Source organism: Colletotrichum destructivum, chromosome 3 (assembly GCF_034447905.1).
Source record: "Colletotrichum destructivum chromosome 3, complete sequence".
NCBI lineage: Eukaryota > Fungi > Ascomycota > Sordariomycetes > Glomerellales > Glomerellaceae > Colletotrichum > Colletotrichum destructivum.
Genome location: NC_085898.1, coordinates 4921815 through 4947119, shown reverse-complemented (window position 1 = coordinate 4947119; position 25305 = coordinate 4921815). Strand labels below are relative to the sequence as shown.

At 56.2% G+C, this 25305-nt stretch overlaps 10 protein-coding genes across 10 annotated transcripts; 8 read left to right on the top strand and 2 right to left on the bottom strand.

Moving 5' to 3' along the window:
• Positions 1-855: 855 nt before the first annotated feature.
• On the top strand, positions 856-1484 carry CDEST_05611 (uncharacterized protein; the record flags this gene model as incomplete). Its single annotated transcript, XM_062921770.1, has 3 exons — positions 856-947; positions 1030-1242; positions 1295-1484. 3 exons carry the CDS (start codon positions 856-858, stop codon positions 1482-1484), a joined length of 495 nt encoding a protein of 164 aa, XP_062777821.1.
• A 1242-nt stretch (positions 1485-2726) lies between these two features.
• CDEST_05610 (Putative fungal domain of STAND protein) lies at positions 2727-5154 on the bottom strand (the record flags this gene model as incomplete). The annotated part of the gene is made up of 2 exons (XM_062921769.1): positions 3804-5154; positions 2727-3738 (listed from the first exon to the last, which is right to left on the bottom strand). The coding sequence occupies exons 1-2, from the start codon at positions 4214-4216 to the stop codon at positions 2727-2729; spliced, it is 1425 nt and encodes a 474-aa protein (XP_062777820.1). The 5' UTR covers positions 4217-5154.
• An 842-nt stretch (positions 5155-5996) lies between these two features.
• On the top strand, positions 5997-9487 carry CDEST_05609 (Putative glycoside hydrolase, family 76, six-hairpin glycosidase superfamily). The gene is made up of 4 exons (XM_062921768.1): positions 5997-7086; positions 7202-7824; positions 7918-8025; positions 8119-9487. The coding sequence occupies exons 1-4, from the start codon at positions 6996-6998 to the stop codon at positions 8791-8793; spliced, it is 1497 nt and encodes a 498-aa protein (XP_062777819.1). The 5' UTR covers positions 5997-6995; the 3' UTR covers positions 8794-9487.
• A 1-nt stretch (position 9488) lies between these two features.
• On the bottom strand, positions 9489-10113 carry CDEST_05608 (uncharacterized protein). The gene has a single exon (XM_062921767.1). It carries the CDS (start codon positions 9959-9961, stop codon positions 9491-9493), a length of 471 nt encoding a protein of 156 aa, XP_062777818.1. The 5' UTR covers positions 9962-10113; the 3' UTR covers positions 9489-9490.
• A 1590-nt stretch (positions 10114-11703) lies between these two features.
• CDEST_05607 (Putative zn(2)Cys(6) fungal-type DNA-binding domain, fungal transcription factor) lies at positions 11704-13833 on the top strand (the record flags this gene model as incomplete). Its single annotated transcript, XM_062921766.1, has 2 exons — positions 11704-12667; positions 12895-13833. Exons 1-2 carry the CDS (start codon positions 11963-11965, stop codon positions 13831-13833), a joined length of 1644 nt encoding a protein of 547 aa, XP_062777817.1. The 5' UTR covers positions 11704-11962.
• A 764-nt stretch (positions 13834-14597) lies between these two features.
• CDEST_05606 (Putative purine-cytosine permease) lies at positions 14598-16904 on the top strand. The gene is made up of 4 exons (XM_062921765.1): positions 14598-15023; positions 15093-15260; positions 15324-15555; positions 15618-16904. The coding sequence occupies exons 1-4, from the start codon at positions 14869-14871 to the stop codon at positions 16743-16745; spliced, it is 1683 nt and encodes a 560-aa protein (XP_062777816.1). The 5' UTR covers positions 14598-14868; the 3' UTR covers positions 16746-16904.
• Positions 16905-17737: 833 nt separating this feature from the next.
• On the top strand, positions 17738-19473 carry CDEST_05605 (Putative carboxylesterase, type B, carboxylesterase type B, carboxylesterase type B, active; the record flags this gene model as incomplete). Its single annotated transcript, XM_062921764.1, has 3 exons — positions 17738-18941; positions 19000-19186; positions 19254-19473. 3 exons carry the CDS (start codon positions 17738-17740, stop codon positions 19471-19473), a joined length of 1611 nt encoding a protein of 536 aa, XP_062777815.1.
• Positions 19474-20029: 556 nt separating this feature from the next.
• Positions 20030-22179, top strand: CDEST_05604 (uncharacterized protein; the record flags this gene model as incomplete). Its single annotated transcript, XM_062921763.1, has 2 exons — positions 20030-20361; positions 20442-22179. 2 exons carry the CDS (start codon positions 20030-20032, stop codon positions 22177-22179), a joined length of 2070 nt encoding a protein of 689 aa, XP_062777814.1.
• Positions 22180-23078: 899 nt separating this feature from the next.
• Positions 23079-24008, top strand: CDEST_05603 (Putative short-chain dehydrogenase/reductase SDR, NAD(P)-binding domain superfamily; the record flags this gene model as incomplete). Its single annotated transcript, XM_062921762.1, has 1 exon — positions 23079-24008. The coding sequence occupies one exon, from the start codon at positions 23079-23081 to the stop codon at positions 24006-24008; it is 930 nt and encodes a 309-aa protein (XP_062777813.1).
• Positions 24009-24735: 727 nt separating this feature from the next.
• CDEST_05602 (uncharacterized protein) lies at positions 24736-25077 on the top strand (the record flags this gene model as incomplete). Its single annotated transcript, XM_062921761.1, has 1 exon — positions 24736-25077. One exon carries the CDS (start codon positions 24736-24738, stop codon positions 25075-25077), a length of 342 nt encoding a protein of 113 aa, XP_062777812.1.
• Between the last annotated feature and the right edge of the window lie 228 nt (positions 25078-25305).

The window sequence follows — 25305 nt, the reverse complement described above, 5'->3', positions numbered from 1 at the left end:
TGATGGAGCGATGGACAAGAACTTCTGTTTCCAGCCCACGACGGAATAAGAAGCTGCCCAACTCGGGGCTCGGGGACCCTTTCGCACATGGAGAAGACAGCCTTGGCTGACAATCCCCCCCCCCCCCCCGCCGGCAAACCCCAGGTCTCGCCGCTGCGTCTCGCCGTGTCCGCAAACCCAACTCGATTACCCACGACCACGAGGCATCGCATATGGGATTAGCCACCCGTTCGACGACCCCCGCAATTGGCGCGGTGGTCAGCAAAACGCGTGTTCCAGCCCCGGACATTGACACCCAAAACGGCCTCGCGCCGGTCCCTTGGGACGCCACCTCTGACTTTCGTTCCCTGACCCCCGCCACGGATGATGGAACCTTTGCGTCGCCTGGAAGGGGATCTTTGCAAAGTGCCAAGGCCTCGGGGCGGTTGACACGCCGCCGGCCTCGAGCCCTTCGCGTCTCGGTCGGTCTGACAGTCGGATATCGGTAATAGTCCACGCTGTCGAAGATACTGGGGGTTATAGGCCGCCAGCTTCGGTCACGCATGAGCTCAAACGGAGGCTCCATCAACGATTGACTCTTACAAAACACCTTGACTACACAAGTGTCAAGACGAAGCATCGCTTAGAGCCTAATGCTGCCTTCTTTTGTTCCTCATTTGAATGTGTTGACTCCCTTTCCGAGATTCGGGCAGCTCGTTTTTCTTCTGCTGCCTCAGCAATAAGTCACCTGTATGATGATGGATTAACGGTGCGTTTTTTTCGCGGCTACTCTCCTGCTGGCCAAGTGCGTGGCCGGCCCCGGAGTGGCAGAATACTTCCTATGTATGTGCATAGCAGCAGTACTTACTCATCTAAATGCGAGATGAGCTATACACGAGCATCGCCCTCCAATTACAAGCCGTTTCGGACTCAAGGGTCCTACCGGGGCTACAACGATATCGTTTTGCGTATGCACCCTTTCTCTCTCTCTCTCTCTCTCTCTCTCTCTCTCTTACTCCAACACTGAATTCTGAGATTTTTTATTCATAGCCCCCACATAGTCTGCAACTCGACTCTCCAGCTTCATCAGAATCGTGATAGTGTAACGGTATGTGGGGACCACAACAACACACCATCATGGTCACCAGTCAAGCTCCTAGACTTGGCAAGTATTCCTCCAAGGTATCTCGAGGAAGATCATCTCGAGGGGGTGTTGAAACCCATGCTAATCCCCGTCCTTCATAATATTGGAAAACGAAATAGGTGAGTACTGATGTTACAAGTTCATTGATGGGCCTACTACTACAACCAGTAGACATGCGTACTTTTCAGTCCCTGCCGCCCCATTCCAGTGTGCCCTTAATTGTGTTCCGCGATCCAGGCGCCACCTACCAAAACATCTTGAGCCAATAGGTGCGATCAGGATAGAGGGAGTAGCGAGCACCTTCGGTGTTTGCCACCCTTCAAGCCAACATATTTTCCAAGCCCTGCTCAATGGACTGTAAGTGCGATATGTCTAGCACGAGCTTTGTGTTTCCCTCCTACGCGATTATCCAATCTTCAACTGACGTCCAGCACAAGATCGTGAACCTATGCCGCAATTCGAGGACCACAGGCCCATTGAGTCACCTTTGAAAGTTCATATCGAGGTCGAGGATGTTTTCACCTAATCCCCTGAGGGTGAATGAGGCGCGGCTGCGTAACTTGTGGTCTGGAATTCTCCCTGTGCCACTTACCGGTGTCTCGGATTGTTTCTCCAGCCGCCAATCGCCTCTGGATGCCTAACGTCTCCCTCACTCACTCGTTCCAGATCGTGACGATCAACAGATTCACTCGACTAAGGTGTAAGCACGAAGAATTAACAACACGAAGATCAGTACGATCGACCATGAGCTAGTTTTCAAAGGCCCGTTTTGTGAAACCGGAATCAATCTCGCTTTTGCAATGAATGGCCTTGGCTCCTGGATCTGATAGTTCTTCTCATTCTTTGCCCTATCCCTACGGTGTAGACTTAATTGGCCCTGGTGAATGACAGCGCGGAGAAAGGATTCGAGGTAGCTTCGGCTTAGTCGAGACAGTTTTAGCATGCTTCAAGGTAGAGTCAGGTTAATTCCCATCGGAGTGGTTGGTAGGTCATAACTAACGGCGGTCTTCCAAAAACCAAGATGCTTTGAAAATCACTTGCAGAATGAAACCTGTATCTCATGGCTCCTGTCTGATAACCCCTCATTGGATCCGGTTTGAAACGACCTAAAGAATTACTCAGATGTACTAAGAATTCATCTCGATGACCTGCCGTGATCTGAGGTTGTGCATTAAACCACCTCTTTCGGTGACTATCAATTCCGCCGGGGCACAGCACATTGGATCATCGGTTCAATCGAAGGCCTTTACACGATCATGTACATCAAGAGGGTCCAAGCGAGGTACAGAAAATGCTCACCATTGGATCGGGCTACTTGAGAGACGAAACGGCTGGTTTTTCACAGGCAGTCAAGGCCAGGCAGCGGACGAATCGAGTGGTCGTCAACGCTTGGGACATGGGATCTGCACATATCTCCAGCCGAACTTTGGCAAAGATTGGCGAGATGAATCGTGATACTCGAACAACGTCATGTCTGCATGGAGGGTTCTAATCGAAATGGGAGATACTATCTAGTCCAATACCACTCCCCCGGGAACCCCCGAAGCGCCCCATTGATGCATAGCTAGACTTCAGTGCCGCCCTGGATCAGTCATGATGAGTCCTAGACAGCCTGCTTCCGCCGCCCCCTTTCTCTCCCGAACGCTCTCGACTTTGGCAGGCCAAGCTGTTCCAGAGCGTCCGTCACTGAATCCACAGAGCTCAGTGCTGCGCTCGACGTCTCGGACCTTCGCGTGTGCAGCGCTTCCCTTTCGTGTCGTCGCCTGTGATGTACGGGACGGCCGCACTTGCGTCGCTTCTCGGGCTTGTCGCGAACTTGCTCCGCAAAGGTCATGCCAGGGGTCGTGTCGGCCGTTGTAGGACAACTCGAGGCAGACTCGGCACCATCTCTGTGCCAGAGTGAATCTTCCGACATCTGGGGTGACGATGATGCCTCGGGAAGGGCAGGCTGCTCGTGCTTCTTCCGTCGACGATGCCTTTCTGCTGCCAGTCCCGCGGTGAGGTGTCGCGGTGCACGAATGTCCGGCTTTTTCCAAGAAAGTTGCTTCTTTCTGGCAGCATCGTGAATCTCCAGAGTGGTTGCTGGCTGGTCAGCTTTGGGTTCGTTGACCTCGGACCGTACAGTCTGTACTGTAGGCTCTTTGGGCGGCGTGGCAGGCGGATTGGCGAACGCTACACCCTCCGAACCGGGCTGCAGGGTGGTTGCCCGAGAGAGCCGCGACTGGAATGTCAGCGACTCTGACGGCGACCCGGTACGATCTCCGGTGCCGTCTTCCTCTTCTAGGAGCGGATCGAGGGGCAGTGCAAACTCAGGCAAGCTTTCCGTTTCCTGTTCAGGACTCGGATCTACTCCCGGACCTGCGGCCACATATCTCTGCAAAGCGCGTCTGTAGGTCTTTGTATTGATCAAGTCGTAGTCGAAGTCGAATTCAGTGGTGCTGAGAACCGAATCTCTGACCCTCGGTGTTCTGGCCTCACTGCAGTTATCCAAGGAATCTGGACTCGTTGGCCGGAAGTCTGCGTGGTATGACGCGGGCTCTTTAAGGTCTTGCTTCGCTGCGTTCAACGTTGACTGATTCTGTAGCAGTAGAGCCTTGATGTCTTGCGTAGAACGTCTGGGGCCAGTGTCAGCATTTTCCAACAACTTCAATCCGCCGGGCGACGTCAAGGGACGTCTCACAGGTTCAACGTCTGCGTGAGGAGCGTCAACGTCGCTTTCTTCCGGTCCAGGCGACCAAGGAGCCGCGTCATCTCTCCATCCTTCCACAGGACCTTGATCTTGGCTCTCCAGTCGCTGCGGAGGAAGAGGTCTTCATATTCCTTGCTGATGGACAGAAGCGTCGCGTGGCAACCGTTGACGGCGACGGCGAAAACGTCCTCCAAGTTCAGCCGTTCGATCGCCTCGGGGTCCTGGAGCACGACGCTCTCGACCTGGCGAAGGGCGATCTGGACCGCGTGCACCTCCTCGGCGATGTCGGCGACGTTTTGCGGCGCGTCGTCGTAGGCGTCGACGGTCTCTTTGATCTTGAACGACGCTTTCAGAACGGCGCCCGCCAAAGATGCTGCGGCAGTGACGATGGTGAGCGGATCCATGGTGAGATGTCGATGAAGACAAACCGTCCCGTGACATGACAAGAATCAGGGGACACGGCATCGCGTTGCATTTTTGTTCTCGCGAAGGGGACGTTGCTAGCTTCGTGTTTCATCAGGACCGCGTGTATTTGGGATCAAGCTCCGTGTTTGAAACTCGAAGCTGCGAAGCCGAGGTTGTCAAGCTTTCGGCCTCATCGCACATGCACGGCGGCACTCATGCAGGACTGCTGTAACTTTCGAGGAGGCTCTGCCGAGGTGCATGCTGCACGCACTGCAGGGTCTGTCCGTCGTCGTTAGTGTGTCGATATTCTTGTACACTTGCGACGGGGGATTTCGTAGACAAGCAACTGCGAGGCTTCTGGACGACTCTGCGCACACATGAGGCAACCGGGGAGACATGGGTTCAAGCAAACGATCCATTTTTGGACATTATCTGGGCGATCCAAATCGAGTCGGCGATTTGTGGGAGGCTCGGCGGACAAGATTAGACATGTGGCAGTGTGGGCGACTTTCGTATTGGGGGAAAAAAGGGGGCAAAGCTTTGAAGACACAACGCTAGGGGCAACCGCGGAGTGATGCTAACGGGTCTCATTTGAGGTCATATTGAGGACCTCGGTGTGAGGAAAAGGGACTTGCGGCGGTTAAGTTTGTATCGAGATGCGTCGTGCCACGTGCACATCAAGGGACTAAAGCTTCAGATAGACAGACAGATAGATAGACAGGTAGATAGACAGATAGACAGACATTCCGAAACTGGGCCGCAATCGTTCGCCAAGAGGAGAGTGGCATCTTCATCAAACATGGATCTGCCCTCTAGTCTCTGGTCCAAACCTGGGAGGCTCTGAACTCTGCAGTCGCTCTGTGAACTGTGATGGTGGAGGCTGTGATTATGGGGGCTGTGTTGCTGTTTGTTATTTAGGGGGAGGGAATGCTCTTTAATGAGTGCCAAGAGGTTTGCATTTCTCGGTCCGAGACGCAAACAGAGCAGCTAGTTGTTGGTTGGCCACCGTGTCACAATGTCTCTCTCTCTTTCTCTCACTCTCGCTCTCTCTCTCTCTCTATTTCAGCGCTGACATGGATGGTGTTCGTTCCACAGCCTCTCTGTTGGAGCAAGGGTAAGCTGGCCTACGCTAAACCTAACCAAGAGCTTGGGACTGAAATGAGGTGACCCATCCTGTCATTCTGATCCCGGTGGGTTGCGGGGGGAGGGAAAGGGAAGAAGAGAAAAAAGAGAGAAAAAAAGAAAAGAAAAAAAAGGGAGGCTCCGCCGTCTGCTAGTTTTGAGAATCCGAGGATCAAACCCCGTCCCAAGGGCTGGACCTTCGTGGTCTCGGGTATCCGTAGTTAATGTTGACTTCATCAAAGCCCCCCTCCTCCAACCTGACACTCTGCAACTCGGACGGCCTACCGAATCATCATAGACAGACAGAACCCCCCTCTCCCCCTTCATGTGTCACCGTTGCGTGGGCTGACGAAACCCCCAAGACTCTCCAAGACCCTCCAAGACCCCCTGGCCCGAGAGTCCGGCGGGTGATCTTACATATACGGGGTTTGCGCCCAGGCTCGCCAAAGTTCAATACGCATCTCGCCCAGACCGCCCCATCCCTGGGCGCATTCCCGCCACGGCCTTCGTATTTGGCTTGGCGACGCACTACCCGCCAGCGAGAGCACGAGTCGAGATTGGATGGCAGGTTGTGCACCGCCCCAATGCCCAGGCGAGCTGGTGCTGTGCTTTCTTGGTGTTGTTCGTCGAGGCTTTTTCTAAGCCTATGCACCGCGTCATCGTTCTTCTTGGAACATACCTCTACAGCTCTGCAAACAGTAGGTACTGTAGCAGAGGTACGACCGCATCACGGATACTCCCTGTACTACTGTAGGCTGTCTGTTCGTCTCGTCTCTGGCTGGGGAGGATCACGCCCGTTCTCTCTCTCTCTCTCTCCCTCTCTCTCTCTCCGAATGTATCCCTCTCCCCCCATGCTAAAGTTGCCAAGTCTTTTTTCCACCCCTTGGGCCCAGGGCCCTGAATCAAAGTGGGAATCGATCCTCTTCGTCAGAGAAGCAGAATCCCCATCGACACGCCAAGCAATGCCAACAGGACACACAACAAAAGCAACCCGGATGCCGCCCGCCATGCTTTCCCCAGATTTCCCTTCCCCTCCTGGGAAACCTGCTTTAGTTCCTTAGCTGCTTTCCCGCCTCTTCCGCTCGTTCCTGGACGTATTTCTTCTTGCTACCTTGATAGTGTATTCCGAAGCGGCACAGCTTCTTCTTCGTTGTTGATTGTGTTCTACAAGGTTATTTTTTGAACAGTCTGCTTGCCTCACCTCTCTCCCCTCCCAACGTGTCTGTCTCCTCGTCCGAATACTACACACACTGGCACACCCTAAGCCGAATCCTCCTCTGCCTGCGACCTCGAGTTCGACGACGACAACCGTTCTCTTCTCATCGATCGAATCCTTCTTCGAGTGTGGACTTTCTGTCCCCCCAACTGGCGATTCGTCCCAATTCAAGGCCGGCATTCTTACTCGATTTCGTCCATTACCCCCCCGGTCGTCATTCCGTCACTTCCTGGAATCCAACCCGTTGCGTCGTACCCCCCTCCGGAATTGCGCATCGTCAACCTCACTTTGCCAGTACAGCGAGGTTCCCGCCATTTGCTGTTGACATCTATATTATCGATCATTTTTGTCGCTCGTTTTCTTCGCACGTGTAGTTTCCAGCCTGAAAACCGGCTTACACACACTTAACCCCCTCCATCCTCCGATTCACTCGCTCAAACATGCTGTCGTCCCTCGTTTCGGGCGCTTTGCCCGTGGCGTTGCTGGCCTTCTCCGGGGCTGCGGAAGCGGCGTACTCGATCGACACAAGAGGTATGATCAAGCCAAGCCAAGCCAAGCGCCGCAGTGCAGTGCACGTTGGGCGCACAACATAAGTGTCGTCCGATGATGGAGCAAGTTTGTCTAACCCCCAAGCGCCGACACACAGAGGACATCCTTACAACCGCAAGTACACTCGCATTCGATCTCATGAAGTTTTACGACGGAAACCAGACGGGCAAAATTCCCGGCATCCTCCCCGGGCCGCCAGACTCGGGCATCGGCGACTACTACTGGTGGCAGGGCGGCGCCATGATGGGCACGTATGTCGACTACTGGTACTACACAGGCGACGACAGCTACAACGCCGTCGTCACGGAAGGCATGCTGCACCAGACGGGAGATGACCGCGACTACATGCCCCGGAACCACACCCTCTCCCTCGGCAACGACGACCAGGGCTTCTGGGGCATGACGGCCATGCTCGCCGCCGAGAACAAGTTCCCCAACCCGCCGCCCGAAAAGGCGCAGTGGCTCGCCCTCGCGCAGGCCGTGTGGACGACCCAGGCGGATCCGATACGCCACGACAAGACTTGCGGCGGCGGCATGCGGTGGCAGGTTCCCCCGACCAACGTGGGCTATGACTACAAGAACACCATCTCCAACGGCTGCTTCTTCAACATCGGCGCCCGCCTGGCCCGGTACACCGGCAACGACACGTACGCCCGGTACGCGGAGGAGACCTGGGACTGGCTGTGGGCCGTGAACTACATCGACCATGAGAGCTGGAGGGTGAGTCGCCCGCCCCCCCCCCTTGAATAGAACACATGTGTGTATGTGTGGCATGAGAAGCCTAGGATCTGACATGACCCATAATCAACTCAGGTGTACGATGGAGGCCATGTCCCCTACAACTGCACAAACGTCTTCAAGGCCACCTTTTCATACAACATTGGTGTCCTGATGCAGGGCTGCGCATTTCTCGCCAACTACGTGAGTCTCCCCCACCCGCATGCAACATGAACGCGAGCAACCGGAGCAGCTCTCAGGCACAGGAAAAGAATAAAACTAATGTCCCACCGACAGACGGGAGAGCAAAAATGGTTCGACCGCACGCTGGCCCTCGCGAACCGCGCCATCGAGGACTTCTTCGCCGACGGCGCCGCCTACGAGATCCCCTGCGAGTTCGAAAAGGGCCGCTGCTCGCAGGACATGCTGAGCTTCAAGGGCTACCTCCACCGCTGGATGACCGTCGTGACGCAGCTCGTGCCCTCGACCCGCGACCTCATCATGCCGGTGCTGCGCAACTCGACGGCGGCCGCCATCCGGCAGTGCACCGGCGGCGCCACGGGCCGCGTCTGCGGCTTCTACTGGACCGGCGGCGTGTTCGTCGACCCGGCCGTCGACAAGACGTCCGGCGCCGGCGAGGCCATGAACGTCCTGGCCGCGGTCCAGAGCCTGCTCGAGGTCGACCCGCCGGCCACCAACGACACGGGCGGCATATCCCAGGGCGACCCCGACGCCGGCCTCAACTCGAACCCCTTCCGGGAGCCCTCGCCCGTCACCACCGGCGACCGCGCCGGCGCCAGCATCCTGACGGTCGTCGTCCTCCTCAGCGCCGTCGCCATCTGGGGTTGGATGTCGGTACCCCACGCGGAATGGAACGTGGATAAGGGCAAGGAGAAGGAGAAGATGGGGTCCAAGGGCGCGCACCTCGACTTCTCGCAGGAGAGCGTGACTCCGGTCAAGATTGTGAGCTAGGGATCGCATTTCTTTAACATGTGAGCCGGGGAAAATATCTCAAGGGTCGTTTTGATGGCATTGGAGTAGCATTCATTCGTAGCATATGGGCGGCGTTTACTGTTGGCATAAAAGGGCCTAAGCCGACATCGGCATAACAAATTATCACCAGTTTCTTTTTTTCCCTCTTTTCCAGTAGGATCCTTTTTCCAACATCGCCGTGAACCATTTCCTTCATATATGACTACGATATATGACCATGTTGATCCCTGATAAACTTATACAGGTAACTAGTAAATATTCCGAAATATACGGCATGGACCACAGGAAACTGCCATGTCTAAGAGAAAGTTACTCCTGAGCCGACCCTAATTCAAGTATATTCTACCAACTACGAATTCACATCTGTCTACAGTTGATCTTGAGGACGAAGAGAACCACGAGTACGACTGAGTATATGTGAGCTCCTGAGAATACCATTTCCCAAATCCAGGTCCATGTTGTAACAATTAATTCGTCATAGTTTGGGGCAAAACAATAATACTCTTCTCTTCATATTCAATTGTTTGTACAGCATACTCGTACAACTAACTCCTGGGTATCGCACTATGTAGTATACACTTGTCCACGCATTATACACAGCCTCCGACTTCTCATCAGGGCCGACCATTCCTTCCTTCCATTCGCTTCAGATTATTCGTCCAATTTAATCCACCATTTACTTCGCGTGAGTGCCATGGTCGGCAGTGTGTGCAGGCGCCATGGGAGGCACACCGTAGCCGGCCTGCCCCGGCTGCGCAGTGTGCGCGTACCCGTAGCCGGTGCCCTGGCTGTAGCCGTAGCCACCTGCCTGGCCGGCGTTGCCGTACCCTGCTTGACCCGGGGCCGGCGCCGGCGCTCCGTCGGCGGTGCCAATGCTGGAGCGGTTATCGCCGTAGTATTTTTGCATCTCTTGCTGGCGCCGGGCGCTCTGCTTCTTGTGGCGGCGGAAAAGGCAGAAGGCGACGACGATGAGGGCGATGAAGATGACGGCGCCGATGACGATGGCGGCGATGATGCCGCCGCCGATGGCCCTTATGCCTGTCCTGCTCGTCCTGCCGACGCTGCTGGTGCGGCCGGTGGTGACGCGAGCGACGAGGTTAACCACCTCGCGTGCTGCCTTTGCGGTGTCGATTTGTACGGCCGGCATGTTGGCAATTGTGATTAGGGTAATAATAAAATATGTTGTAGTAATTGGGATTTTATGTTATGAAACAGGCTCCTAATCGAAGACAAGTAATACTGAGTTGAATACTTGAATTGAAGAATTGCAGATTTGTGATGCAACAGGAAGTTCAATTTATGTTGAAAGCAAGGGAGTCCCCCAAAGCTTTATCTCTCTAGGACGAGGTCTAACACCAACAGAACGTCATTCGTGAAAGTGCTGAATCCCTCGCCCGAGATGATCACGGAGGGACATCACACAGACTCACATCGAACCAGACCAGCACGGCGCCAGATGACATCGTCTGTGGCACAGCATAGGCACAACCTCGTCCCAATTGGGCAGTACGAGTGGCTTCTATACGCAGCCAAGGCGGTCCCTTGGCCGGCTAGCTGGCCCCTAGTGGTTGCTGGCGGTCATGGTCCTGATCACCAGCGGACGCCTACACCAAACAACCCCCGATCGGCGTTGATGTCATCGGTCTCACTGCCAAGGCGGGCAGTGAGTGGTGAGATCAGCCACCGGGCTAGGCTGGCCCTACCTGTGGCTTCCCACCGTACACCTTTCGCCCGGCCGTCCGCGGGGAGGCAGAAGCATTCGAGGGGAGGAGTCTGTCTGGTGACGGCGTGAAGACGGCAGAAGGATCGGTGAGACCTGAAGGGATGCCCTACACCAGGAGAAACAAGAAAACCGGCAAGACGCGGATCGGGCCCGGATTCGGACTGCGTTTTTGGAGCAATGAGGTACGGGGCCCATCCCCCCCCGGCTATTTGTCCGTTTGCCCATTTACCCAGTTATTTCCGTCCTCCGGTGAGATGCCTAGGGGCAGATCCGTGGCGAGTGCTTCGCCCGACGAGATTGAAGCGTTTCTCCCTGGGTTACAGCGAAGACTGAGATACAGATTTTTTGCGGCAAACGGCTGCCTTGAGCAGGGCACCGGGGTGGGAATGTGCAGTGACTTATCAAGAGTATTAATGGGTCGTCGCGGCAGGTGTCATTGCCATTTGCCATGCATGACCATCGCCTACAGTCCACTTCGTCCAAGGTCGAAAGCAGTGTGTCAAGTGAGCACTTGCAAAAGAGCCCATTCGCCTGGTGCTGCGATGATTTGGTAGCGTCGGTATTGGGGTCTTTGTACGTCCAGCAAAGATCAAGGTGCCAGGGGCATCAAAACTTGGGGGGTCGAGGGCTGTCCGACATCGACGTCTGCTCCACGCATTGTACTCTTTATGGACTGTCGAGACCAAGCACGAAGCCGGGACTGTCCGTCCACTATATCCATCACACGGCAATAGTCTGCACAGCACGGCGAACTATGCCGCAACCCCCGTCAGGACACCCATGTCTTTGGGCTGAATTCACCAGGTCATGCTGGCATTATGTGTGTAAAGACGGGCCTTGTCTTCAACTACTGTTCCGTGAGGGAACTTGCTGTGGATCTCGGCTAGAGGTTAGCCAACGAACAAGACCTGACCGATACTGTGTTCGTGGGCTCCGAGCCTCCGATGTGTTACCGCAAGTGGCCCCTCGGATCTCCTCTTCATCAAATATTTACACACTTATTGACCGACCCCTGGCGGTTCGCGGGGCAGCACACATCTGTTGCTTGTACATGCGGGACCGGAGATGATCTGATAAGATAAAATAAGGAAAAAACCCGTCTGTATTGCTCACCACGCGGCATCGTCCCCGCCGTGCATGTTGTAGAGTCGCAGTCTCCCGACTGACCACCACCACCCCCCGCTTGTCGTGGAGAGCCGAAAGAGGACCCTCGCATCGAAAAGAGCGAGCCCACAGCAGAAATATCGCGCGTTCGTTCTAGAAGGAGGGGGAGGGGCAGATTTGCTGGTTTGATGCCGAAATAACCTCACAAACAACTAATCCTCATCTCCAAACGCCGGAATCGAAACCCTCCAGCAGGCCCTGGCTCTCCCTCTCTCTCTCTTTTGTCACTCTGTCCCTCTCTTCGGAGCTCTATGCGGTCAAATGCCACCGCTGCTGCCCCCCATGCGGCGCTCGCGCAACGGCTGCATCGACTGCCGCAAAGCCAAGGTCAAATGCGACGAGATCCGCCCCTCGTGCGGAACTTGCGCGCGACGCAGGCTCGTCTGCCAAGGATACAAGACGCCGGCCGCTCATCACTCTCGACACTTGTTGGTCGATGTCGCCGGTGGGATTGATAACTCAGCAGCAGTAGCAGCAGCAACAACAACAACAACAACAACAACAACAACAACAACAACAGTAGCAGCAACGAGATCATCCGGGGCATCTCCGTCCAGGTCTCCCGTTGGGCTCTCGGCGTCCGAGATCACGGCCGGAGAGCGTCGGCCGAGGATAACTCTGGACACCCGGGCCCTCTCGCTGCTCCCGCCCGGGGCGATACCGGCCGCGGACCAGCCGCACATCGAGCTCTACTTCAACAGGCACCCGTTCGAGCTGCTGATCGGTCCCGAGTTCGTGAGCGAGATGAACGCTATCGTCGTGATGATGATGCAGCAGGACCCGGTCGTCATCGCCGACGCCATCTCGGCCATCGGGTACTCGTACGAGGTCGGCAGCTCGTCCGGCGCACTCTTGCCCGTGCTCGACCGGAGGGCCAAGATCCTCGCGAACCTGAGGAACATGAAGCCCTCTAGCCACTATTTTGAAGAAGCTCTCTTTTTGCTCTTAGGGTTATGTGCCATGGAGGTGAGTCGCTCTCTCACTTCGTCGCCTCACTCTCACTCTCACTTCCACTCTCACTTCCACTCTCGCCGTCACTCTCACTCTTAATCTCTTACACTCTTTCCATCATTCTTGCACACACAAACTCCCCCACCGTGGGTCGTCGGCCCTCGCCCTCGGGCTTGGCTCGACCCAAACTTGCATTGAAATAAAATGACGGGCAAGGATCGCATGCTCACTGGGGCCCCCAGCTCGTTACCTTGGCCCAGCCGGGACACCATGCAACCATCCCCACGGTCCTGTCCAACGTGGCCTCCCTCATCAGCCACCACGTCTCGACCGGCGGAGACGTCTCCTCTGTCGCGAGGTACTACCTCCGGGCCCTGGCGCGACAGGACCTCGTCGTCTCGCTGGTCCAGCTGCAGCGGCCCCGGGTCCCGAGCTACGTCTGGCTCGAGAACGAGCCGACCAAGCCCGACCGGCTGCTCGGATACACCGTGACCCTCATGCCGCTGTTGGAGGAGCTGTGCACCCTGGCCGAGGAGGTCCGCGGACGCATCCTGCAGCCAGCAGCGCTCTCTGTCGCCCTCCTGGGCGGCGGCGGCGGCGGCGACACCCGAACTCCGAGCCCCGAGTACACATCGTCTGCATCATCGTCATCACCGCCGCAGCTGGACGTTGGTGTCGACAGTTGGCTTGACTTCGGGTACTCAGACCTGGCCCTCCGGGCAGACTCCCTCCGAATGCGTCTCGAGTCGTGGAAGCCCACCATCTCCGACGGCCTCTCGTTCCGCTCGGCGCGCAAGTTCCGCGCCCAGGCGGCCTGCTACCGCGCCGGCGCCCTCTTGTACCTGCACCGCCTGTTCTACCTCCCGTGCTCATCGCCGGAGGCGGACCACGAGGCGCTGAGCAGGGCGCACGATGTGATGCTCTACACGAGCGGGCCGCCGCCCGAGTCCAAGATGCTGCTCTGGCCCGTCTTCATGGCCGCCTGCGAGATGTCGGACGCCGACGACCGGGCCGCCGTCCTCGACGTCTTCGACGCGATAGGCACGCACCGCAAGACCGTCACCGTCGAGCGGACGAGGGCCTTCGTCCAGGAAAGGGTCTGGAAGGCGAGAGACGAGGGTGGGGACTGGAACTGGATGGTCCTGGCGCAGGCTTACCCGGGGGAATGTCTGCCGATATGATCTTGAGGCGGCATGGTCAGAGTGGGACAGCCGGTGGGATCACGGTCAAGCCCACAGGTAGTAGTAGGAGAGACGTAAATCTTGGACCTGGGACAGCTAGCCAATGCAGAGAGAGGCCGTTGACGTTGAAATAGGCTTCTCTGCAAGCTCAACCCGTCGTGGACCAGCCCCGCGGGTGACCCAGTCCTTTTAACCGCCGTATCGGGTTCACCACGTTGCGGCACGGTTGTTGGCTATCTACGCTATCACCAGATCATGAGAAGCTATCTTGATAAAGAACGACGAGGTTTCTCGCCCAGAAAAGACTATACAATCTCGCAACAGGCGGGCCAATGGAAAGAAGCCCGAAGTAATGCACAATCCTGTATCCTGCATATTCATATCATACTATATCTATCTCAAAGCCCGGTCACCCACCCACACTATGAGCGGACATCACTCTCTTTTCAACAACACCGGACCGCTTTCCCTTCCTCAAGCGAGAATCGTCTCCCTCTCCCTTTTTCTTTCCCTCCTCCAAGAAGACACAAGCCGACGATGGATTCCCACAGAGTGGCTGGAACAGGTGCGGGGTCCAATGCGACGTCGGAGTGAATCGGCGTCGTCCTTGGTGGGAATTCCCTGCTGATCCCTCGGGGGGGTTTAGCTGCCCAGGGATCAATGAATCTGATAAGGTCGACGTGCAGACATGGCCGCACCACCATCTGATAAGCTACAGGGTGTTCGTGTGGGGGTCTTGCGGTCTTTTTTGCTACCGCCATAAGAGCGCCGTCTGCTCTTCTTCGCCGCCGTCGTCTTCTTCCTGCTCTGCTTCGCTGGTCGTTCAGAGATAAGACAGTCCTCGTTTCCTGGATCTGAAGTTCCTCAACGAACTTTGGCGGTATATCCTTCTACTCTCTCGGATCTCGGCCGTGAACACCTAGGAGACCGAGACCCATCTCGGTTCGGTGACTGAGTGGATATCAGGCACTCAAGCAAGCCGGCCCATCTTTGGCAATTAATGCAGCAATAATCAACCCCCCAAAGGCAGGCAAAATGGCCAAGACACTCCTCGAAAGACTTCGGGTCCGGGACGACAACGAGCACGGCTACGAGACCACGAAATGGATCAACCCGGACATTGCACCGCTTCCCCCGAGTAGGCGGACTTGGGGCATGTGGGCCTTTCTTGGCTTCGGATCCATCTCCAAGTAAGTCTGGCAAATTAACAGAGGTTTGAACGTAAAACTCGGTGGACTAACGCTGAACCCGGCGTTCAGCCTATGCATCTCGGCCTGGACGGGCGCGGCGTCTCTCCTGTCACTGGGCCTCACCATCCCGCAGACGATGGGCCTCATGATCCTCGCCAGGGCGCTCATCTGCCTACTTGTTATCGGCAACGGCTGGATGGGCTCCGAGTGGCACATTGGATTCACCGTCTCTCAAAGGTAAGGTATTCGCAAGGATGCAGAGAAGAAGCAAAAGAAAAAGGGGCTAACGTTCTAACCTAGAATCATCCTTGGTATGAACGGGGCCTACATCGGGCAGCTCATCCGGATCATGCTATCGATCGTCTGGTACGGGTCACAGGCCTGGCTGGGCGGCCTTTGCGTCTCCGCAATGCTCAGCAGCTGGAGCTACAACTTCCTGACGATGGAGAACACGCTCCCGGAGAGCGCCCACATGGTAACCAGGGACCTCGTGGGCTTCGTCATCTTCCACCTCATCTCGGTGCCTTTTCTTGTAAGCCAGCCCCGGATGCCCCTCGTCCCGTTCACCATACTGATCCGTCCTCGCCGAAACAGCTCATCAGGGTTGAAAAGGCAAAAGTGCCCGTCATCATCGCCAACCTCATCGTCTTCGTCACCATGATGGGCATCACCATCTGGGCATGCCAGACCGGCGGCACGGGGCCCCTGTTCGAGTCGGGCGCCAGACAGGCCTCGGCTTTAACCAAGGAATGGGCCTGGGTCTACGGCATCATCGCCTCGGTCGGCAACATCTCGGCCGGCATCCTCAACCAGAGCGACTTCACCCGTTTCGCGCGCCGTCAGGGGATCCAGGTCCCGGGCATCGTCTTCTCGCTCTTCGTCCCGGGCATGATCGTCCCCGTATTCGCCATCCTGACGGCGTCGGCCTCGATGGCCATCTGGGACCTGGAGGAGCCCATGTGGAACCCGCTGACGGTTATCACGCAGTGGATGGTGGACGACTACAGCGCAAAGGCCCGCGCCGGCGCCTTCTTCTGCAGCCTGGGCTTCATCCTCGGCCAGATCGCCGAGAACATCCTCGGCAACGGCTACGCCGCCGGCATGGACCTCGCGGGCCTCCTCCCGACCTGGATCACCATCCGGCGCGGCGCGCTGCTGGCGGCTGCCCTCTCGTGGGCCGTCCAGCCGTGGGAGTTCTACAACACAGCTAGTGTCTTCGTTTCCGTGGCCGCCAGCTTCTCCGTCTTCATGGGCCCGCTGACGGGCATCATGATGACGGACTACTTTGTCGTCCGCCGGCAGAAGATCGAGATGAGCCAGCTGTACACCGGATCCAAAGAGGGCGCCTACTGGTACACATACGGCTTCAACTGGAGGGCCTTTGTCGCTTGGGTCGTCTGCTTCGTGCCCGCCATGCCCGGGATGATCGCGGCGGTCAATCCGAGCGTCAAGATCAGCGACGGGCTCTACAAATACTACCTCGGTAACTACATCTTTGGCTTCCTCGAGGCCGGGACGCTCTATGCGGTCCTGACTTTTGTGTTCAAGCCGAAAAGGATCGGGTACCAGGATGACTTTGACATCTACGGGACGTTCGATGAAGACGTTGCCATCAAGAAGGGCATGGCACCTTTTGAAAGACCGAAGAGGGTGGATGGGCCCATCGAGGGTACACCCGTGGATATTGACGACGACCGTGCCAAAAGGGCGGCTCTTCCGTAGATAGATACCGTGGGAACCCGTTCTGGCTTCTCTTCGTTTCAAATCTCCTCAAACCTGTCCTATTTGCGTTGTACTGCCCCGTATCAAGAACTGATGTATATATGCCGCGGCAATCTTGATACAAGATCCTTTCTATTGCATTATACCAGGCAAACTGACCGACTTTGAGGGCCGTCCTTGCTGCCAACTTTGCTTGATAGGAATTAAAGCAGTATTTTACAGCCCACGCAAAATTCGAAGGAGCTCCTGTGTTCCGCCAGCAGTTCTGTGGCGCCCAAACAAATCGACTTGACATCCCCCCAAGGTATGATAATGTATACATACAGGCTCTCTCGATGTCCCCTTTCTATTGCTGGGTACACGAGCTTGTACCAGCTACTCAACGCCGATAAATATAGTAGTAATATTGCGGTAGGACAGTTGACAGCGTCCGATGGTTCAGGTTCATTCTTCATGCAGAATTACGCTTCGTTTCCATATTTATACCTCATTGGCAGGTAGAGCTAATCTCATAATTACGATTGACACCATACGTCTAAGGAGGATAGCAAAAGGTCGAATCTGAATTACTAAATATTAACCTAAGGCGACGGCCCCGGTTGGAACAACATCCCTGAAGCCGCACAGTTTGCATTACAAGGACGCGTAGCTCGTTGACGGAGAATTGTACCACACAATAACTGCTGTTCCTCAAGAATGACTGGCTGGACCGTAGAAGCGGATCGGAGGCAGCGGGTCAGGATTCAAGTTCAGATTGACGATAGGGTCCGGTGCAAACGGCCAACACGGTCAACACGGCCAACACCGGGAAACTTCCGGATGATAAGGCCCCACCTCGGAACAGGCCCCGATTTTGGCCCTCTCGGGGTCTACTTTTGTGGCCGAAACTGGCTCGAACAGACTGCATCGCAGCATTTATTATGTCGAACTTGATCCGACGTTGCAACCACCAAGTACTTTCTATACACATAACGACTCTAGAAACTGAAACGATGGGAAATACTATATCGTACCAGGAAACGCCGGTTGAGGTCAGTCTGGGCGACCGAGGCACGATCCGCGGCCTCCAGTTCGACAACAAGTCCCGTCGCTTTACCGGTGTCCCTTATGCCCTGCCACCGACCGGCAAACACAGATGGCGCAAGCCGCGTACTCTGCCCGCATCATACGCCTATTCCGACGCCGACGGGGGCGTCTACGACGCGACAAGGTTCCGGGCAGTCTGCCCCCAGAAGGCCTGGAGCGTCGTGAAGCCCGACGGTGGACAGAACACGTATAGCGAGGACTGTTTGTTCGTCAACATCTGGACCCCGGTGCCCAAGGACGGCCAGGAGGACGCGAAGTGGCCGGTCAAGCTCTGGATCCACGGCGGCTGGTTCCAGATCGGCGACCCCTCGCACGAGCCGGGGATGGACGCGACCGAGCTCATCTCCACGGGCGGGCTCAACGCCGTTGTCGTGGCCATCGGCTACCGTCTGAACGTGTTCGGCTTCCTCGCCGGAGAGGCTCTCCTGGACGAGAGCAACGGCGAGGCGGGCGGCAACTTCGGCCTGTGGGATCAGCGCGTGGCCGCGGAATGGGTGAGGGATAACATCGCCCACTTCGGAGGGGATCCGCTCAACATCACCCTCGCCGGCCGGAGCGCCGGTGCATACAGCGCCGAGGCCCAGATGCTGTACGATTTCCGCAAACCCGGCGACGGTGGCTCGCTGTATCGCCGGGTCTTCATGGACTCGAACGCGATCCCCGCGCAGCCAAAGTCTCTCGCCGACGTCCGCGGCCAGTTCGACGAGCTGTGCACGTTTTTCAAAATCGACACGGGGCTTCCAAGCGATCAAAAGCTGGCCATCCTCCGAGAAAAGAGCGCGGAGGAGCTCCTGCAAGCGATCCCTCAGCTGGAAAACCACACTTTCCGGCCAGTGACCGACGACATTTTTATCCACTCTGGCATGATTGGGTACCTGCAGAGCAAAGAGTTTGCGGACGAGTTCAAGAAGAGGGGATACAAGATCCTCATCGGCGAGGTCCTCAATGAGGAGACTCTCTACTCTTCCTACAACCCCCCAACCGAGCCAACCCTCGAAGCTCTTCGGCTGCAGATCTCCAACTATTACGCCCCGGATGTCACTGACCGAGCCATTCAGCAATACAAGCTCCCAGAGTCGGACAAGCTGAGCGACTGGCAAAAGACATTTGGTAAGTTTGAACAATACCGGCGGGTGGAAAGGTTCGAGTTGCTGACACAAAGGTCAAGGCTCGATAGTTGCCGATGGGCAGGTGCGCGCGCCGTCTAGGGCCCTCGTGAAGGCGCTGGTGGACAACGGTGTCGACATACGAGACGCTTGGCGATATCAGATTGCTTACCGACTCTCCTTCATTGACGAAAAAGTTGCCCCGGCATCTTTTGGGGTGGCACATTCCATGGACAGGCCCATTTGGAAGTAAGTCGTCTCGCTTCTCTCCGGCCTTGAAGGTTGCGCTCGCTTACAAGGCGTTACTCTCTCACAGCTTCGCCATTACTCATGGACCAACCGCGGCCGAAAGGGTTTTGATGGAAGAGTGGATTGAGACTCTGGTGGCTTTCGTAAACGGCAGCGATACCTACGAGCACGGAACGAAGACTGTGGAGGAGATGAAGGTCATGACTCCGGAGGGAACGATCGAGATTCGCCCGGACAACCGGTGGGATGAACTTGTGAGCCTGGGCAAGATATTTGCTGGCAACTAGACTTTGCAGGGGATGAGAAACTGGGCCGAGTGCGACTGATTGTGTCTAGATTACGTGTTGATGGTCAGGTGCAGCATCACAGCGACTTCGAATTTTTGATAGAGAATGAGCAAAGTCTCGACGCAACCCGGCCATGACCTTATAAGCCAATCCATATTCAACAATGTATTTCAGCATTTGGTATGACTAAAAATAGGGAGAGCGCGAGGCACACTAATCTTGGCACCCAGCCGTCAGCGCAGCATTCATCCTCCATGTGAGCTTAAGGGGGGGTAAGCTGGTGAATCAGTTCGACCCCAAGCCCATTCCCATCAGCGACAGGGATTCGAATCCTCAAGGCTTACAGAGTAGTTCCATCCGCAGCCTACACAACGTTTTAGTGAGACCGGTTTTACTTATTGCAGGGGCTTCGCCACCCGGTCTAGCGGCATGGTGGCTTTGCCTGCGTGCGCGCCAACGGGGAACCCTTATTAAAGCCCCGCGAGTGCTTCCAACCCCCTCGGGCTTCACATCGAAAAGCCTTCTCGGTGTGTCCTTTCGGCATACGACTGCAGTCATGTTAAGCTCGCTTCAATGGTCAGCCTGGGGCCCGCAGTACTGGGCCTTGTCGGGCAGCATCGTGTCGTTCGCAGCCATGGTTGTGCTCCTCGCCCGCTTCGACGACAAGCCAATCTTCGCCTGGCAAGGCATCACCCTGAACGCCGTCATCTCCATCCTCTCCGTGGCCATGAAGGCCGCCGTCGCGTTTGTCATCTCCGAGTGCCTGGCCCAGTGGAAGTGGGTTCTCTTCACCCGCGAGGACCGGCCTCTCATCGACTTCGACCGGATAGACAGCGCCACGCGCGGCCCTCTCGGCAGCCTGCGTATCTTGTTGGGAACAAAGGGCGCGTGAGTTGCAAAAAGAAAAACACCCGGGGACGTCATCGGCGGCGCGTGATCGTAACTGACCAAACTCTCGCCTTCCAAAGCTTCGTCGTTAAGCTCGGCGCGGTGCTCACGCTCCTCGCAGTGGCCCTCGATCCCCTGGCCCAACAGATCATTCAAGTTCGTGAAATAGTCGTTTACACCCAGACCAACCGAAATGGAGGAAATGGCCTTCCTGCACTGAACTCTGGCACCGAAAGCTATTCCATGGGCAGGGCCATCCGGAACCAGCGGCCGCTACTCAACTCAACTCTGTCGGAATGGTCAGTGACCACAGACTTGCCCTTGTCTATGCAAGGTGCCATCTTGAACGGGATCTCCAAGCCGCCATCGGAAGTGGAACAGGAAGCCCTGGTCCAGTGTCCTACGAGCAACTGCACCTGGAATCAGTTCAGCACCGTTGGTATCTGCCACAGATGCAACGACGTCAGTTCTGAGCTTCGGCGCGTCCCAGATTTCGGGCAGGTCGTCGTCGCCTTGGCAAACACCACGTACGCAACGGCGAAGATCCCGAGTACCGCCTTCACCCTCCCCAACGGCCATTTCATCGCCAATATTGACGGCTGCCCACCTTATAATGGGAGGTTTGCCGACTGTGAAAACGAGCAGAGCTTTGGCGTCTACTCTGACAGCAGATATACCGTCACTTCATACGGGACCGCCATTCCGAGCAGAACAAACACCATGAAGGACATCGATACTCTGATCTGGTCGATGAGCATCATCCATCCCGACATGGAAGCTCTGAACAAGTCCGTCGGGTTCACACCTGGGGAATCTGATGGAGGCTCTAAGGCCGGCCTTAAGTTGTGGCCCGACGTTCCTCTGAAGGCGACAGAGTGCGCGCTTTACTACTGCGTCAAGAACATTGACTCAAAGATCGAGGGCAATCGGCTCGTTGAGAACATTGTGGAAGCCAAAGATGCATTGCGGGATCCCGAATCGTTCCAGCGATACCCCGAACTCAACAACAGTCTACCAGAGACCGTGATCACGGAGGAGGCCAACGGGACTCTGGAATTCGACAAGTACTGGTCCGCCGTGGGCTACTCGGATCTCAGGCTCTGGTTTCCAGACAACAAGACGCAGAACTACTTCCGAATCTCTTCGGGGTCCGTCCTGGCGATCGGCGAGCACATGCAGAAACTGTTCCGAGCCAACCTGACCGGCAGCTCGGACCAGCGGGACGAGATCGAGAAGAAGCTGGGCAGGGGCGCCGTCGGCTTCAACGGCGCATCGTTCGGCCCCTACGAGGAGTTGACGATGCAGGCCACCCCGCCGGCGCTGAACGGCCTCTGGGCCTGGACGCGGCACAACGTCTCGAGCACGTTCTACGCCCTCGCGACGACCATGACCAACGAGATGAGGCGGAACTTCAGGCCGGGCCAGAACCAGCAGAACGGCCCGGACGACAGCGGCGGCTCGCAAGACGGGACGATGAGCAACTACGGCCAGGTGGGCAGGTCGACCGTGCTGTACCACATCCGGTGGCCGTGGATCGCGCTGCACGGCCTCATGATCGCGTCCGCCATCGGCTTCCTGTCGGTCACGCTCAGCAGCAGCTCATTCGGCGGCCGGGGTGACGTGCCGCTGTGGAAGAGCAGCTCCCTGGCCGCCATCCGCCACGGCCGTGACGTGGGCGGGGTCTTGGAGAGCAGCAAGACGCTCGGCGACATGGCGGGCGTTGCGAGGAGGGTTCGTGTAAACCTGCGCGGCGACGACGGCGATGAGGCCAAGGCGTGTATCGACCGTTCGGCCCTGGGAAGTCAGACAGAACTTTGAGGGAATATTGGAGGAGAATTTCAGATAAACAGTTCAGCGTTTTTTTTTCTTGTCCAAGCATCGTACAAAGGGCATGTCTCCGATGGAAACTCGCCTTTTGAACTTGTCGAAACCAGTGCATGAGATACAGGTCTGCCCTGTTATCACGAATCAACATGGACCTTCATCCATCAACGATAATGATTTGGCAAGATAAGCAAACAGTGGCACGGTTCATGCTGTAGAAGGACCGCTAATCTGCGCATTTCCTTGACTGTGCCCCTTCCTTCACCTCCGCCTCACTCGTAGAGACATGAGAGGATTGCCGCTAGCAAAAGCCAACGCGTGGTGGTGAGATTCGGTATGGGTCTAGCCTGTCCCATGTGCCTAAAATCCACAATATCGGAGGTTAATACAATCTTCCTAGTCGGTGGTGGAGGGGGCTAAGCCAAGAACGGGGGTTGTCTATCGGCACGTCAGCTTCTCAAAGTGAAAGTCCGCAAGTCCGCGCCAGGCAAATCCGCTTCGTCAGCCAACAACCTCAAAGTAGCGAAGGGGGAAAAAAGCCAGCGGAGAGACCTGAGACATTTCGGAAGGGGGTTTGGGGAAACAGGCTACAATTCTAGAACGCGTCTCCGCAAAGAGTATGTCGTGGATAGTAAACCTGTGCTTCTTTGATGTTGGCCGGACATCGAAGAACCGGCGGGCATCCTTATGAGGGAGCAGAAGGAGTCTTGACTAAAAGACCTCTTGTCCCTCCAGTTTGAAGCTCAGATTCATTCTCAAATTGTCAACGATTTCCAGACTTCAGCCAGGCATTTCACCCTCTCCAAGTTCCAACCCGTCTCACCAATTGAGTCGTTATAACCCGCAGCCATTGTTCCTTTCGACAGCTCACCGCCTGAAACCAAGCACCAGCCATGTCTTCACCGAGGAAGCTCAACATCCTGATCACCGGGTGCTCCCCAGGAGGGATGGGCGCGGCTCTGGCCACCGTCTTCCACGACGCCGGGCATCACGTCTACGCGACGGCGCGGAACCCGTCCAAACTGGCGCCGCTCGCAGCGCAAGGCATGCGGACGATTCCCTTGGACGTGACGTCGGCTTCTTCCATCCAATCCGCCGTCGAGGCCGTCTCCTCCTCTCTCTTCGACGGCGAGGGCCTGGACATGCTCGTCAACAACGCGGCGGGCAGCTACACGATGCCCATCGCCGACGTCTCGCTGGACGCCGCGAGAGCGCTGTTCGACCAGAACGTCTGGGCGCAGATCGCCGTCACGCAGGCCTTTCTTCCCCTGCTCCTCAAGTCCGCGACGGCCTTGACCCGTTCGTCAAGGACGACAAGCAGCGGCCCGGCCCGGGCCATGGTCGTCAACCACACCTCGGTCGGGTCCGTCGCCGCGCTTCCCTTCCAGGGCGTCTACAACGCGTCCAAGGCCGCCCTCGCCATGCTATCCGAGACGATGCGCCTCGAGCTCGCGCCCTTTGGGATCGGCGTCGTCGACCTCAAGACGGCGGGCGTGCGGACCAACATAATCTCCAACAACAACGTCAACACCAGGGCCGAGGGGTTGCCGGCAGACTCGATATACGGACCGGCGCGAGAGGTCGTCGAGAAGGCCATGAGCCAGAAGGGCCTCGCCGAGAGGGGGGTCACGGCGGAGCAGTGGGCTGCCGAGGTGGCGGCGCTCTTGCTGGGGAAGAACCCGCCGGCGGTCATCTGGAAGGGCGAGAGCGCGATGGTGGCTCGGGTCGCCAGCTCGATGCCCTGCAACATGTTTGAGGGGTTCATCAAGAAGATGACCAAGTTGGATGTTGTGGAGGAGCTTATTACGGAGAGCAGGAGGTGATCCGAGGGGGGGCTGCTCGGTTAGCCCTCCTGCGCGTCACGCCGACTATGAGGGCGACCCAGACATCCAACGGATCAACCTAGGAGGAAGGGATGTGCTCTAGTCAGCTGAGAATTCGTAGCCCCAGCTAATAAGCTGCCTCATTAGCAGTCATCCTTTTTTCCATTAACCTTGACCAGCAGTCTTTATCAAATATTGCACTTTGATAGATTCTTTTACTTGGCGCCATCAACCAGCAGCTGAGCACCGGAGGAAAGGGACTCTCGGCCTCGACTTTACGTGGAATGGAGGCAGATATGATTGTAGCAAAATGGGTTGAGTAAGATGTGATTTAATTGCCTCTTTAGGAAAAAGTTGGGTCACCTAGTGACCTAGAGTATTTTGTCCCCAGCATGCTTGCTACCTTGATCAAACTCTATCTCGCTAGTTCGTCTCATTTTAAGAATCTAGATGTTGATGAAACCGACTAGAGCCTGCTTGCTGCTGTGTTTCTTGACCCGAATGCGAGATAGCAGTCAGATTCTATCTCTCAACAGCTATATATGGAACTGGAAATAGACGTAGCTGACTTGTAGAAGCGGTTCAGTTAAGCCCCAAATCAGTAGATTATAAACCTATTAGCCCTCTCAACCTCTGTCGCATTATTTCCCTCCACCAGCTTAAGAAACATTTATTCCTTACTGATCTCACGTCTTCTCTCAAACATACCCAACAATCGTCTGTCACAATGCGTTTCTTCGCCCTTACCGCCGTCACTCTCGTTTCCGTCGCCTCGGCAGACTTCACCTCATACTGCTGTAACGGACTTCGGCCCCTCACAACGGGCGACATTGCCTGGGCGTTGGATGCCAAGAACGGCCGCACCGCCGAGATGGGTATCGCCGGAGGTGCCATGTACAGCTCCCAAGTCGGCATGTGCACGTTCAATGGCACACAGCCCATGGCTTGCGGCAAGTACATTACATCTGCCCGCACATCTGACCGGGCCGGAACTAGGCTCAAGAACGGCTTTCTCTTTTGTGACGATACGTCGTACATGAAGACCAACCACTGGGATTGTCCATTTTGAACACATGCGCCAAGGACAGGCAAGCTATGCTCTATCGGTAACTGCGTTATTCTGCTAACTCGGTTGGCAGAAAACCGCTTTGGCTTTCCCCTTTTCTCACTCAACGCCTCGACTCCAGCCTGAACTTAGCAAGTTTCAACCGACACAACCTGAGAGCTGGCTTACGCGGGGATCTCCATCGTAAATTTTCGTATTCTTGACAGCTCTTGTTTTGTTGATATCCACGAA

Excerpts from the sequence above, each read along its gene's own strand:
- CDEST_05606 (XM_062921765.1), top strand. The coding sequence starts at position 14,869 with ATGGCCAAGACACTCCTCGAAAGACTTCGGGTCCGGGACGACAACGAG. Across the intron at positions 15,261-15,323 it reads GGATTCACCGTCTCTCAAAG|AATCATCCTTGGTATGAACG; the intron begins GTAAGGTATTCG and ends GTTCTAACCTAG. Across the intron at positions 15,556-15,617 it reads TCATCTCGGTGCCTTTTCTT|CTCATCAGGGTTGAAAAGGC; the intron begins GTAAGCCAGCCC and ends TCGCCGAAACAG.
- CDEST_05609 (XM_062921768.1), top strand. The coding sequence starts at position 6,996 with ATGCTGTCGTCCCTCGTTTCGGGCGCTTTGCCCGTGGCGTTGCTGGCC. Across the intron at positions 7,087-7,201 it reads GTACTCGATCGACACAAGAG|AGGACATCCTTACAACCGCA; the intron begins GTATGATCAAGC and ends GCCGACACACAG. Across the intron at positions 7,825-7,917 it reads TCGACCATGAGAGCTGGAGG|GTGTACGATGGAGGCCATGT; the intron begins GTGAGTCGCCCG and ends TAATCAACTCAG.
- CDEST_05608 (XM_062921767.1), bottom strand. The coding sequence starts at position 9,961 with ATGCCGGCCGTACAAATCGACACCGCAAAGGCAGCACGCGAGGTGGTT.